The sequence below is a fragment of the Gopherus evgoodei genome, unplaced genomic scaffold (assembly GCF_007399415.2).
Source record: "Gopherus evgoodei ecotype Sinaloan lineage unplaced genomic scaffold, rGopEvg1_v1.p scaffold_86_arrow_ctg1, whole genome shotgun sequence".
Taxonomy (NCBI): Eukaryota; Metazoa; Chordata; order Testudines; family Testudinidae; genus Gopherus; species Gopherus evgoodei.
This window is the reverse complement of record NW_022060107.1, coordinates 37317-48773: the sequence shown is the minus strand read 5'-3', so window position 1 is coordinate 48773 and position 11457 is coordinate 37317. Positions and strand designations below refer to the sequence as shown.

At 66.5% G+C, this 11457-nt stretch overlaps 1 protein-coding gene across 2 annotated transcripts; it reads right to left on the bottom strand.

Annotated features, from left to right (window-relative positions):
* Positions 1-3562: 3562 nt before the first annotated feature.
* EIF5A (eukaryotic translation initiation factor 5A) lies at positions 3563-10899 on the bottom strand. 2 transcript variants are annotated; one of them, XM_030548120.1, is made up of 6 exons: positions 10799-10899; positions 4779-4964; positions 4574-4678; positions 4349-4480; positions 3871-3944; positions 3563-3697 (listed from the first exon to the last, which is right to left on the bottom strand). In XM_030548120.1, the coding sequence occupies exons 2-5, from the start codon at positions 4941-4943 to the stop codon at positions 3882-3884; spliced, it is 465 nt and encodes a 154-aa protein (XP_030403980.1). In that variant the 5' UTR covers positions 4944-4964; positions 10799-10899; the 3' UTR covers positions 3563-3697; positions 3871-3881. The 2 variants fall into 2 exon arrangements, with proteins under 2 accessions (XP_030403980.1, XP_030403981.1); XM_030548121.1 differs by lacking the exon at positions 10799-10899 and adding an exon at positions 8109-8165.
* Positions 10900-11457: the final 558 nt, after the last annotated feature.

Genomic DNA, 11457 nt, shown 5'->3' with positions numbered 1-11457 from the left:
GCGTGTGGTCTCTGGACATTGGGGGGGGGGGGAAGGGGTAGGGAGGGAACTGCTGTGTGACCAAGGGATGGTCAGACACCCCCCCCCCCAGCTACTCTGCTGTGCCTGGCCCTCCCCACTGGGTGTCACCTCCTGCCCTGGCACGTAACTCCACCCCCTGGGAGTGCCTGGCCCCACCCCCTGGCTGTCACAGCCTGCCCTGGCACATAACTCCACCCCCTGGGTGAGTCTGGCCCTGCCCCCTGTCTGTCACATCCTGTCCTGGCATGTAACTCCGCCCCCTGGGAGTGCCTGGCCCCACCCCCTGGCTGTCACAGCCTGCCCTGGCACGTAACTCCACCCCCTGGGAGTGCCTGGCCCCACCCCCTGGCTGTCACATCCTGCCCTGGCATGTAACTCTGCCCCCTGGGTGAGTCTGGCCCTGCCCCCTGTCTGTCACATCCTGCCCTGGCATGTAACTCCGCCCCCTGGGAGTGCCTGGCCCCACCCCCTGTCTGTCACATCCTGCCCTGGCACATAACTCCACCCCCTGGGTGAGTCTGGCCCTGGCCCCTGTCTGTCACATCCTGTCCTGGCATGTAGCTCCACCCCCTGGGAGTGCCTGGCCCCACCCCTTGGCTGTCACATCCTGTCCTGGCATGTAACTCCGCCCCCTGGGAGTGCCTGGCCCCACCCCCTGGCTGTCACATCCTGCCCTGGCATGTAACTCCGCCCCCTGGGAGTGCCTGGCCCTGCCCCCTGGCTGTCACATCCTGTCCTGGCATGTAACTCCGCCCCCTGGGTGGGTGTGGCCCCCCATCTCTCAAATCCTGCCCTGGCATGTAACTCCGCCCCCTGGGAGTGCCTGGCCCTGCCCCCTGGCTGTCACATCCTGCCCTGGCACATAACTCCGCCCCCTGGGTGGGTGTGGCCCCCCCAATCTCTCACATCCTGCCCTGGCACATAACTCCGCCCCTGGCTGTCTGGCCCTCCCCCATCTCTCACACCCTGCCCTGGCATGTAACTCCGCCCCTGGGTGTGTGTGGCCCCCCCCATCTCTCACATCCTGCCCTGGCATGGAACTCCGCCCCTGGGTGTGTGTGGCCCCACCCCCATCTCTCACATCCTGCCCTGGCACATAACTCCACCCCCTGGGAGTGCCTGGCCCCACCCCCTGGCTGTCACATCCTGTCCTGGCATGTAACTCCGCCCCCTGGGTGGGTGTGGCCCCCCCATCTCTCACATCCTGCCCTGGCACATAGCTCCGCCCCCTGGGTGTGTGTGGCCCCACCCCCATCTCTCACATCCTGCCCTGGCATGTAACTCCGCCCCCTGGGTGGGTGTGGCCCCACCCCCCATCTCTCCCATCCTGCCCTGGCATGTAACTCCGCCCCCTGGGTGTGTGTGGCCCCACCCCCCATCTCTCCCATCCTGCCCTGGCATGGAACTCCGCCCCTGGGTGTGTGTGGCCCCACCCCCCCCATCTCTCACATCCTGCCTTGGCACATGACTCCACCCCCCGGGTGTGTCTGGCCCCACCCCCCCCATCTCTCACATCCTGCCCTGGCACGTAACTCCGCCCCCTGGGTGTGTCTGGCCCCACCCCCATCTCTCACATCCTGCCCTGGCACATGACTCCACCCCCTGGGTGTGTCTGGCCCCACCCCCCCATCTCTCACATCCTGCCCTGGTATGTAACTCCGCCCCTGGGTGTGTGTGGCCCCACCCCCATCTCTCACATCCTGCCCTGGCACATAACTCCGCCCCCTGGGTGTGTCTGGCCCCACCCCCCCCATCTCTCACATCCTGCCCTGGCATGTAACTCCGCCCCCTGGGTGGGTGTGGCCCTACCCCCATCTCTCACATCCTGCCCTGGCACATGACTCCACCCCCTGGGTGTGTCTGGCCCCACCCCCCCCATCTCTCACATCCTGCCCTGGCATGTAACTCCGCCCCCTGGGTGGGTGTGGCCCCACCCCCCATCTCTCCCATCCTGCCCTGGCATGTAACTCCGCCCCTGGGTGTCTGGCCCCACCCCCTCTCTCACATCCTGCCCTGGCATGTAACTCCACCCCCTGGGTATGTGTGGCCCCACCCCCCATCTCTCACATCCTGCCTTGGCACATAACTCCGCCCCTGGTCTCTCACATCCTGCCCTGGCATGTAACTCCGCCCCTGGGTGTGTGTGGCTCCGCCCTCTGTCTGTCACATCCTGCCCTGGCATGTAACTCCGCCCCATCCCCCCCCCTGCTTGCAGCTGCTGCCCTAAGAGAGCCCCCAGCACCAGCTGGGAACAGGAAGGAGCCAATGCCTACCCAGGCCTCCAGGGGGCGCTACCTCTGCTGGTGCGCCCCCCCTGCAGACCCCGGCCCAGCAAGGGGCTCTTCCCTGGCCCTGGCAGGTTAACCGCCTCCAGCCCCGCGCTAGGGCTGCCCGTGCCGCTCCCTCACTCCCAGGCTGTGATTCTGAGGCAGGAAGTGCCCCCCACACTCAGCCTGGCACAACCCAGGTGGATTTTCCACCAGTGGCTGCAGCAGCCCCCCGGGGGGGGAGAGAACCCCAGGGCTTTGAGCTCCCCCTCCAGCCAAACTCAGGGGGCACCATGGGCCAGACACCCCCCCCAAAACCAGGCCCCTGCTTGTGCTAGGTACTGCCCAGCACACACACACCCCCATCACACCAGCCATGACAGAGAGACGCCCCCCGGGAGATCAGGGGCAGAGAGGGGAGCAGGCCCCGGGTTAGGACAGGAAGTGAACACCCCACAGTGGGAGAGGAGATGGAGAGACAGCAGGGTTCCCCCCCAGAGCACGTCGCAGCAGGAGACATGACCCAGAGCTTCGTATTAAACTTATTTTATTGAGGCTGATTAACAAAGGGGGGGGCCGTGACCCCTTGACAGCAGGGTGGGGGTGAACCTGGAGAAGGGGGCAAGAGAAGGGGGGGCTAGTGAGTGACCAAGGACACCCCCCCCTTTGCCCACACCCCGCGAACTCCAGCAGGGAGGCAACGGGGGGTGCTGGGGCAGGGGGAGCAGCTCCACCTCCTCAGCCAGGTGGGCCCCATCCTCCAAACAGTGGGGTGGACGGGGGGTCCTTTTAGAGTGAGGGGCAGTGCCAGAACAGGGGCATTGCCCGGGCAACAGCTGCCCCACAGCTGGGGGGGGAGGGAAGACAATAGGAAGCAGACACTTCAGGGTCACCTCAGCCAATGAGAAGGCAGCAGGATACTGTTCCCCCCCCCCATCACTCACTAGCCTTTTTGATCTAGGAGAGGCTAAACAAGGGGGGGCCTGCAGGGGGAGGGGGCAGAGTCTTTTCTGCTGGGGTTGGGGCACCCCCCCCCCCACAGAGGGGCCTGAGATCTGCAGGGACTTTGGGGGGCTCTGAGACCCACAATGGCCAGGTTTGGGGGGGCCATTCCAAAAAATGCTTAGGGGGGCTTCCCACCCCACTTCTGTCAATTTCTCTCCCTCCCCTTTAAATAATCCCCCCCTTCGCACCCATGTAGTGTTCCGAGCACCCGGGGGGGAAGCGGGGGGGGAGAGATCAGCTTCCGGAACCAAACAAAAAGACCAACTTAAAAGGATTTTTGTTCTGTGGGTTTAATTCCCCCCCGGGGGGGGCTGGGGGGGTAAGGGGGGGCTGAGCCACATGGAGCCGGTTTTGGGGGGGGTTGCAATTCTCTCTGGTTCGTAGTAAAAGTTGCTGCCGCTGCCCTGGAAAAGGAAGGAGCAATTATGGGGGGGCACTACCCTAGCCCTGCCCCCCCCAACCCTTGCCAAACCCCCACCCCACCCCCGCAGCAGTCAGGCTTGGCTAGCAAGACCCAGAAGTGGCTAGTGCTTTCAGGTCTGGGGGTCCAGGTTCCACCCCGCCCCCCGGCACCCACCTGTGCTTCCTTTATTTAGCCATAGCTTTGATGGCGACAGCAGCTTCCTCGGTCATGGCGGACAGCACAGTGATCTGGGGGGAGAGGGGAGGAGAGGTCAGGGGGCCACACTTGGTAAGATCCTGCCCCCCCAGCTCCCTTCCGGGGGGGGGGGGGGGCAGTCGCTAGATGCTACTGGGGCAAAAGGCCCTGAGTTCTAGTCCTAGATGGTGGGGTGACCCCAGGCAAGTCACCAAGCACCCCTCCGTGCCTCAGTTTCCCCATCACGGGGCTAGCGTTGCCGAGTGCCTCCGCGAGGTGCTTTGAGATCTGCTGCTGGAAGACCCGGGGTCACGGCTCAGCCCTCGGAGTGACGCTGCCTGAGTTTGCCGAGAGCCTGAGCCCGTTGCGGAGACTGAGTCGCACTGGGCAGCAAAGGGGTGTTAATGCCCTGCCCCTGGGACCCAGGGGGAGCCCCCCACCGGCACTGCCCCCTTACCAGGATCTCTTCTCCGCAGTCGTATTTCTGCTCGATCTCTTTGCCCAGGTCGCCCTCGGGCAGACGCAGGTCCTCCCGCACGTCCCCACTGTCCTGGAGGAGGGACAGGTACCCATCCTGGATCCCGATCAGCTGCAAGGCATGATGGGGGGCCCTCAGCGGCACCGCAGGGAAGGGGTTCAGCTGCCCCCCATCCGCTTGGCACCCCAGGGTACCCCCCCTTACCTGGAAGTCGTTTCTCTTGATGTTGGGCACGTCCATGTTGTGGGTGGAAGGGCAGATATCTTCGTATTTCTTCCCGGTGAAGATGTCGATGCCGACCAGGTGCACCTGGGGGGAGGCGGGACAGAGTCAGCCTGGGAGCTGGGGGGGAGCCGCCCCACAGTGCCCCCCGCCCCCTGGGGCGACCCACGGCAGCACAGCCCCATACCTTGGCGTGCCCGTGCTTGCCGGTCTTGGAGGTGGACATCTCGACGATCTTGCAGGGACGCCCCTTGAGCACCACGAACCCGTTTTTGCGCAGGGCCGAGCACTGCATGGGGAAGGTGGCGGAGGCCCCGGCGTCGCCGGTCTCGAAGTCCAGGTCATCGGCCATGGTGATCGGGCGTGAGAGGAACTGCCGGGGGGCGGGGACCAGGCGGGTTAGGGTGGCACCCAGAGACCCCAGCTGAGATCTGGGCCCACCCCACTCCCCCAGCAAACCAAGGCTTAGGGACCCCTCCCCCCAGATCTAGGGCCCACCCCCACACCAGAGCTGATGACCCCTTCCCCTCATCACACCAGGGCTTACACAGCCCCCTTCCCTCCAAATCTGGGCCCCCCCAATCACACCAGGGCTTATGCAGACTGCCCTCCCCCCAGAGATCTGGGTCCCCCACCACACCAGGGGCTCCACAGACCCCTCCCCACCACACTGGGGTGGCACAAACCCCTCCCCCCCAAACCTGGGGCCCATCCCATGACCCCAGGGTGGACACAGACTAGAGTCTCCACAGACCCCTCCCCACCAAGATCGGCCCCCCCCCCCCCACTAGGGGTTATGCAGACCCTTGTGCCCAGAGATCTCTCCCCCCCCCCCCCCCGACAACAAGAGACACTCCCTGTCCCGGAGCACCTAACCAGACACAGGGAGTGGAACAACACTTCATCAACAATCAGCTCCCCCCAGGCAAGGGGCAACCTAGAGCCCCCCCAGATCCGGCCACTGCTCCCTCAACCTGGGCCTGGCTGGGTTCAGACCCTCCTCCACTCCCCCCACAACCTCGGAGGCACTAGAATACAGAGAGGGCAGGGAGGGGGGCCTGGCACGGTGACTCCGCCTCGAGCCTGCCAGGGGCCAGGGCACCAGGCTGCAGCCAGCTCTGGGGAGAGGTGGCAGCGGCCGAGGACAGGACAGAAACACCAGGGCCACTGCAGCTCCTGGGTCTGAAACGGGTCGGGAGTGAGGGGCACCGGCAGAGCTGGGGGGGGGGGGCAGGGGGCTGCAGGTCAGGAGTGAGGGGCACCTGCAGAATTGGGGGAGGGAGGAAGCCCAAGGCCGGGCTAGCAGGGGGCTAACGGGAGGTGGAGGGGAAGGAAACCCAGGCCGGGCTAGCAGGGGGCTAACGGGGAGGGGGGGAGGAAAGGAAGCCCGGGCCGGGCTAGCAGGGGGCTAACAGGAGGTGGAGGGGAAGGAAACCCAGGCTGGGCTAGCAGGGGGCTAACAGGGAGGGGGGGAGGAAAGGAAGCCCAGGCCGGGCTAGCAGGGGGCTAACGGGGAGGGGAGGAAGCCCAGGCCGGGCTAGCAGGGGGCTAACGGGGAGGGGAGGGAGGAAAGGAAGCCCAGGCCGGGCAAGCAGGGGGCTAACAGGGAGGGGGGAGGGGAGGAAGCCCAGGCTGGGCTAGCAGGGGGCTAACAGGGATGGGGGGAGGAAAGGAAGCCCAGGCCGGGCTAGCAAGGAGGGGGGGGAGGAAAGGAAGCCCAGGCCAGGCTAGCAGGGGACTAACAGGGATGGGGGGAGGAAAGGAAGCCCAGGCCGGGCTAGCAAGGAGGGGGGCAGGAAGCCCAGGCCGGGCTAGGAGGGGACTAACAGGGATGGGGGGAGGAAAGGAAGCCCAGGCCGGGCTAGCAAGGAGGGGGGGGAGGAAGCCCAGGCCAGGCTAGCAGGGGGCTAACAAGGAGGGGGGGAAGGAAGCCCAGGCCAGGCTAGCAGGGGGCTAACAAGGAGGGGGGGGAAGGAAGCCCAGGCCGGGCTAGCAGGGGACTAACCGGGAGGGGGGGAGGAAGGCCAGGCTAGCAGGGGGCTAACACACTGGAGCCCACAGCAGCGCTGGTTTACAGAGCGACTTGACTCCCAACTCCCCCCACAGCCACCCAGTGAGTGCAGCAGCCGCCCCCTGCTGGCCAGCAGGGCCAGGTGCCCAGTAGCCCCAGCCATTGGGAAGCAGGGCCAGGGCCAGGGCCAGCACACGTGGCAGCTGGGGAAAATCTCCCCAGCAGCCCCAGGGAATTTCCCCTCCCCTAGGGAGCCCCAGGCACAGGGCAGACGGCCAGGAGCCAGCCAGGGGACGGGCTACTGGCTACCTCTTAGGCACAAGAACCCAGGAGTCCTGCTTCACAGCCCCTCCTCCTCAGGGTGGAGAGTGGGGACTGGTGGTTAGAGCAGGGGGGGCTGGGATCCAGGACTCCTGGGTTCTCTCCCCGGCTCTGGGAAGGGATGGGGGGCTGGTGGGTTAGAGCAGGGGGGGCAGGGAGCCAGGACTCCTGGGTTCTCTCCCGGCTCTGGGGAAGGATGGGGGGCTGGTGGGTCAGAGCAGGGGGGCTGGGAGCCAGGACTCCTGGGTTCTCTCCCTGGTTCTGGGAGGGCAGTGGGGGCTGGGAGCCAGGACTCCTGGGTTCTCTCCCCGGCTCTGGGAGGGGAGTAGGGGCTGGTGGGTCAGAGCAGGGGGGGCTGGGAGCCAGGACTCCTGGGTTCTCTCCCCGGCTCTGGGAAAGGATGGGGGGCTGGTGGGTTAGAGCAGGTGGGGCTGGGAGCCGGGACTCCTGGGTTCTCTCCCTGGCTCTGGGAGGGCAGTGGGGGCTGGGAGCCGGGACTCCTGGGTTCTCTCCCCGGCTCTGGGAGGGCAGTGGGGGCTGGTGGGTTAGAGCAGGGAGGGCTGGGAGCCAGGACTCCTGGGTTCTCTCCCCGGCTCTGGGAGGGCAGTGGGGGCAGGGAGCCAGGACTCCTGGGTTCTCTCCCCGGCTCTGGGAAGGCAGTGGGGGCAGGGAGCCAGGACTCCTGGGTTCTCTCCCCGGCTCTGGGAAAACCCCCTATTAAGGGCCGTTCGGAGAATCCTGGTGCCTCTGTTTGAGGTGACTCCCAGCACCTGTTCTCCAGCTCTGCTCCAAACTCCACCCCAGTCAGATAAAAACACCCCCCCAGCAAAGCAAGTCAGGGCATGGGGCGAGGGCCTGGATCCCCCCCCCCCCGGCATGGGGGCGGGGACCAGATGACTCAGCCCTGACCTAGGTTCAAGCAGAGCGGAGCTGACAGGCCAGAAACGGCTCCACGAGGCCGGTGACAGAGCAGGCAAGTGCCCCGCAGGGCCCGCTAGCCACGGGGGGGGGGCTGTTCCTCCCCCGCCAGAGCCTGAGGCAGGCTGCTGGGTCGGTTAACGGTTCCCGAGAGCACCAGATCGGGGACAAGCTTTTCCGTTTCCGTTTCATTACCAGCTCAGCCGCCTCCCCCCCCGCCCCACTCCCACCCATAACTGATTAGCACAACTGCTCCCCATAGCTCACGCAGGGTGACAGCCGGGCCGCGGCTCCACACACGTGCTTCCGTCTGCAGGTGGGGGGGAGGCAGGAAAAAAAAACTCCGGCAGCAGCTGAGAAATCGGTGAAAAAAGTTCCTGCCCCGAGCGCTGGGGAAGGAACCAGGCCGGCTCGGTGGCCCGGGGCAGCTCCCTCCCACATGCCACATGCAGAGCTGGGGCCCTCCCTGCCCCACGGCTCTGCCCTATGCGTCATCCAGCCGGAGCCCCGGCTCCCTGCAGTCGCTCGCACCCTCGTGCGCCCAATGCCACTCACCCATCGCTCTCCTGCACCCCAGAGCCGGGGAACTCTTACAAGGGCCGCTCCGCATTGGTCTGCCACTACAACCCACCTAGGCCACGGTACAGCCCCCCTCGCACCCCTCAAACCACCTAGAGGCGATAGCCCCAAAACCCTGCTGCAGATTCCAGGCTGCCTCAGTTTCCCCCTCCTCACTCCAGAGGCCTCAGTGACATGATTACAACAGACCTCCCCCCCAGCACGGAAGGGAGCCGTGACTCCCCCAAAAAGGGGGGTCTAAGACACGATGCAGGTCCAGGCACCCCCATTCTCTCGACCCAGAGTCTCTCTTAAGCAATGCAGGCCCAGCCACCAGCACTCAGGCCTTCTCCCCCTGCCCCCCAATTTCAGTGAAGGGAAGGATCTCCAGACCCATGGGGGGGGCAGGGGGAGGCGGAGATCTTCCTTACAGAGGGAGGCAAGTGTCTCCCCCATCTATTCCCCACCCCCCCTTAATGTCTTCACCTCACAGTCCTGACCTCACTCCCTGAACCCCAGTTCTTCCCCGAGAGGCTTCTCCAGATCTCCCAGGCAGCCCTCTCCAGGGGAACCCCTCCCACACGCCAACAGGGGTTCCCCCCGCCCCCAACCCCTCCCTGGGAGATGGCCAGCTCAGTCTCCACAGCCACCCCCCCCCCAACTCTCCTTCCCTAGGGGGATCCCACCCACCCCCAAACCCCTCTATCCTATAGGGGAAAACCACAGATATCACCTCCAATCCCCCACCCTGCTAAGGGGACACCTCCCCCAAATCCTCCTCACTCTAGGGCAACCCACGGTCCCCCTCACCCCCTTTAATTTCCTCCACAGCAAGGCAAAAGCCATTGCGAACCCCTCCCCCCTGCACCCCACTCTAAGGAGACCCAAGTGCCCCACCTTCCTCACCCCCTCCCCACTCTGCCCCCATAAGGGACCCCCTTAGCTAACCCTCTGTCAGGGGATTCAAGGGCCTCCTCCCCCCACAGCTAACCAGATCTCATTCCTCCCAAGGGGGACCCCACCAGACCCCATCACCCCAAACCCCTTCCCTTAGGAGGACCCATAGTCCTCCCCTCAGTGGGAGGCTTATCTCCCCTTCTTCCTGCCCCCGCCAGGAGGAACCAAGGGCCCCAACCAGATCGCTATTTCTCCCTCCCCATGAGGCCCACCTTCCCATCCCCCACATCAAGACACCCCCCCCCATTCCCAGGGGAACCCAAACTCCCCCTCCATGCTTCCTTTGCCTCCAGGGGGTAGGCAACCTCCCCAGCCTCAGGGAACCCCACTAGCCCTCAGGGGACCCCAGCCCACCCCAACCACCCCCCTGGAGCCCTCAGGGAACCCCAACCCCCCCTTCAGCCTCCCCCACTAGCTCTCAGCCCACCCCCAACCCTCCCTCTAGCCCTCATGGGACCCCAACCCCCTCAGCCTCCCCCACTAGCCATTGGGGACCCCAACCCTGCCTCAGCCCACTCCCAAGCCCCCCCATAGCCCTCAGGGGACCCCAATCCCCCTCAGCCTCCTCCACTAGCCCTCAGCCCCCCATCCCCCCACTAGCCCTTAGGGGGGACCCCAACCCAAGCTCAGCCCATTCCCAACCCCCCTCATAGCCCTCAGGGGACCCCAACCCCCTCATCCCCCCCACTAGCCCTCAGAACCCCACCTCAGCCCACTCCTGAGCCCCTCCATAGCCCTCAGGGGACTGCAACCCCCCTCAGCCTCCTCCACTAGCCTTCAGCCCCCCCAGCCCTCAGGGGACCCCAACCCCCCTCAGCCTCCTCCTCTAGCTCTCAACCCACCCCCAGCCCCCCACCAGCCCTTAGGGGACCCCAACCCCACCTCAGCCCATTCCCAACCCCCCCCATAGCGCTCAGGGGACCCCCCCCCAGCCTCCTCCACTAGCTCTCAGCCCACCCCCAGCCCCCCACCAGCCCTTAGGGGACCCCAACCCCACCTCAGCCCATTCCCAACCCCCCCCATAGCGCTCAGGGGACCCCCCCCCAGCCTCCTCCACTAGCTCTCAGCCCACCCCCAGCCCCCCACCAGCCCTTAGGGGACCCCAACCCCACCTCAGCCCATTCCCAACCCCCCCCATAGCGCTCAGGGGACCCCCCTCAGCCTCCTCCACTAGCTCTCAGCCCCCACAGTCCCCCCCCACTAGCCCTTAGGGGACCCCAACCCCCCTCAGCCCCCCCACTAGCCACTGGGGGACTCCGCCCCCCCCGGCCGGGCCTCTCCACGCGGCGTGGGGCGGGGGGAGGGGCGGCCTGGCCTGGCCTCCCTCGCGCGCCGCCCCGAGCCCGCGCTCCCCGCGCGCGAGGGGAGGGGGAGGGGGAAGGGGTCGCCCCCAACCGCCCCTCGGCCTCGCTCCCGCGCGCACCACGCGCGCGCGCACTCACCCGACCGCGAGCTCAACCACCGCCGCCGCCGCCGCTTGGCTTCGCCTGCGCTGTGCTCTGCCTGCTGCAACCCAGCCCGCAGTGCGCACGCGCACTTATGCCGCCCCACACCCAAACGAGGCGGCCCCCCCGCCTGACCGCGGCGCGAGGGAGGGGGGAGACGCCCACGCCGCAGCGCGCCTGCGCCAGAGGGCGCCGCGCCTGCGCAGCTCCGGCCTGCCGGCCCGGCGGCCGTCGCAGCGCAGGCGCGCTGGGGAGAGGGCCGCGCGAGGAGCGGCGAGGCCCCACCCCTCCGCACACGCCGGCCAAGTCGCAGGAGCGCTCCCAGGCCGCCAGGCCGACCGTGCGCATGCGCAGACGATCGCTGCCGGCCCCGGCACACATACTGGCTCGATGCGCATGCGTACATATGACACCTCGCCTCGTTCCATCCTGCTAGCCATTCAAGGCGCATGCGCATCCGAGAAAACGCCTGCCTCATCGCTTCGCCGCAAAACGCTCCAACGCGCATGCGCGAAAGAGCCCTTCCATCTCCATTATTACCCCGTGCCCATGCGCCATTCCACCGCGCTGGGGTCTCTACTGAGCATGCGCGCAGGAATCCACGTGCACCCTCTCCCCGACCGTCCACTGCACCCATGCGCACTTCTATCCGCCCC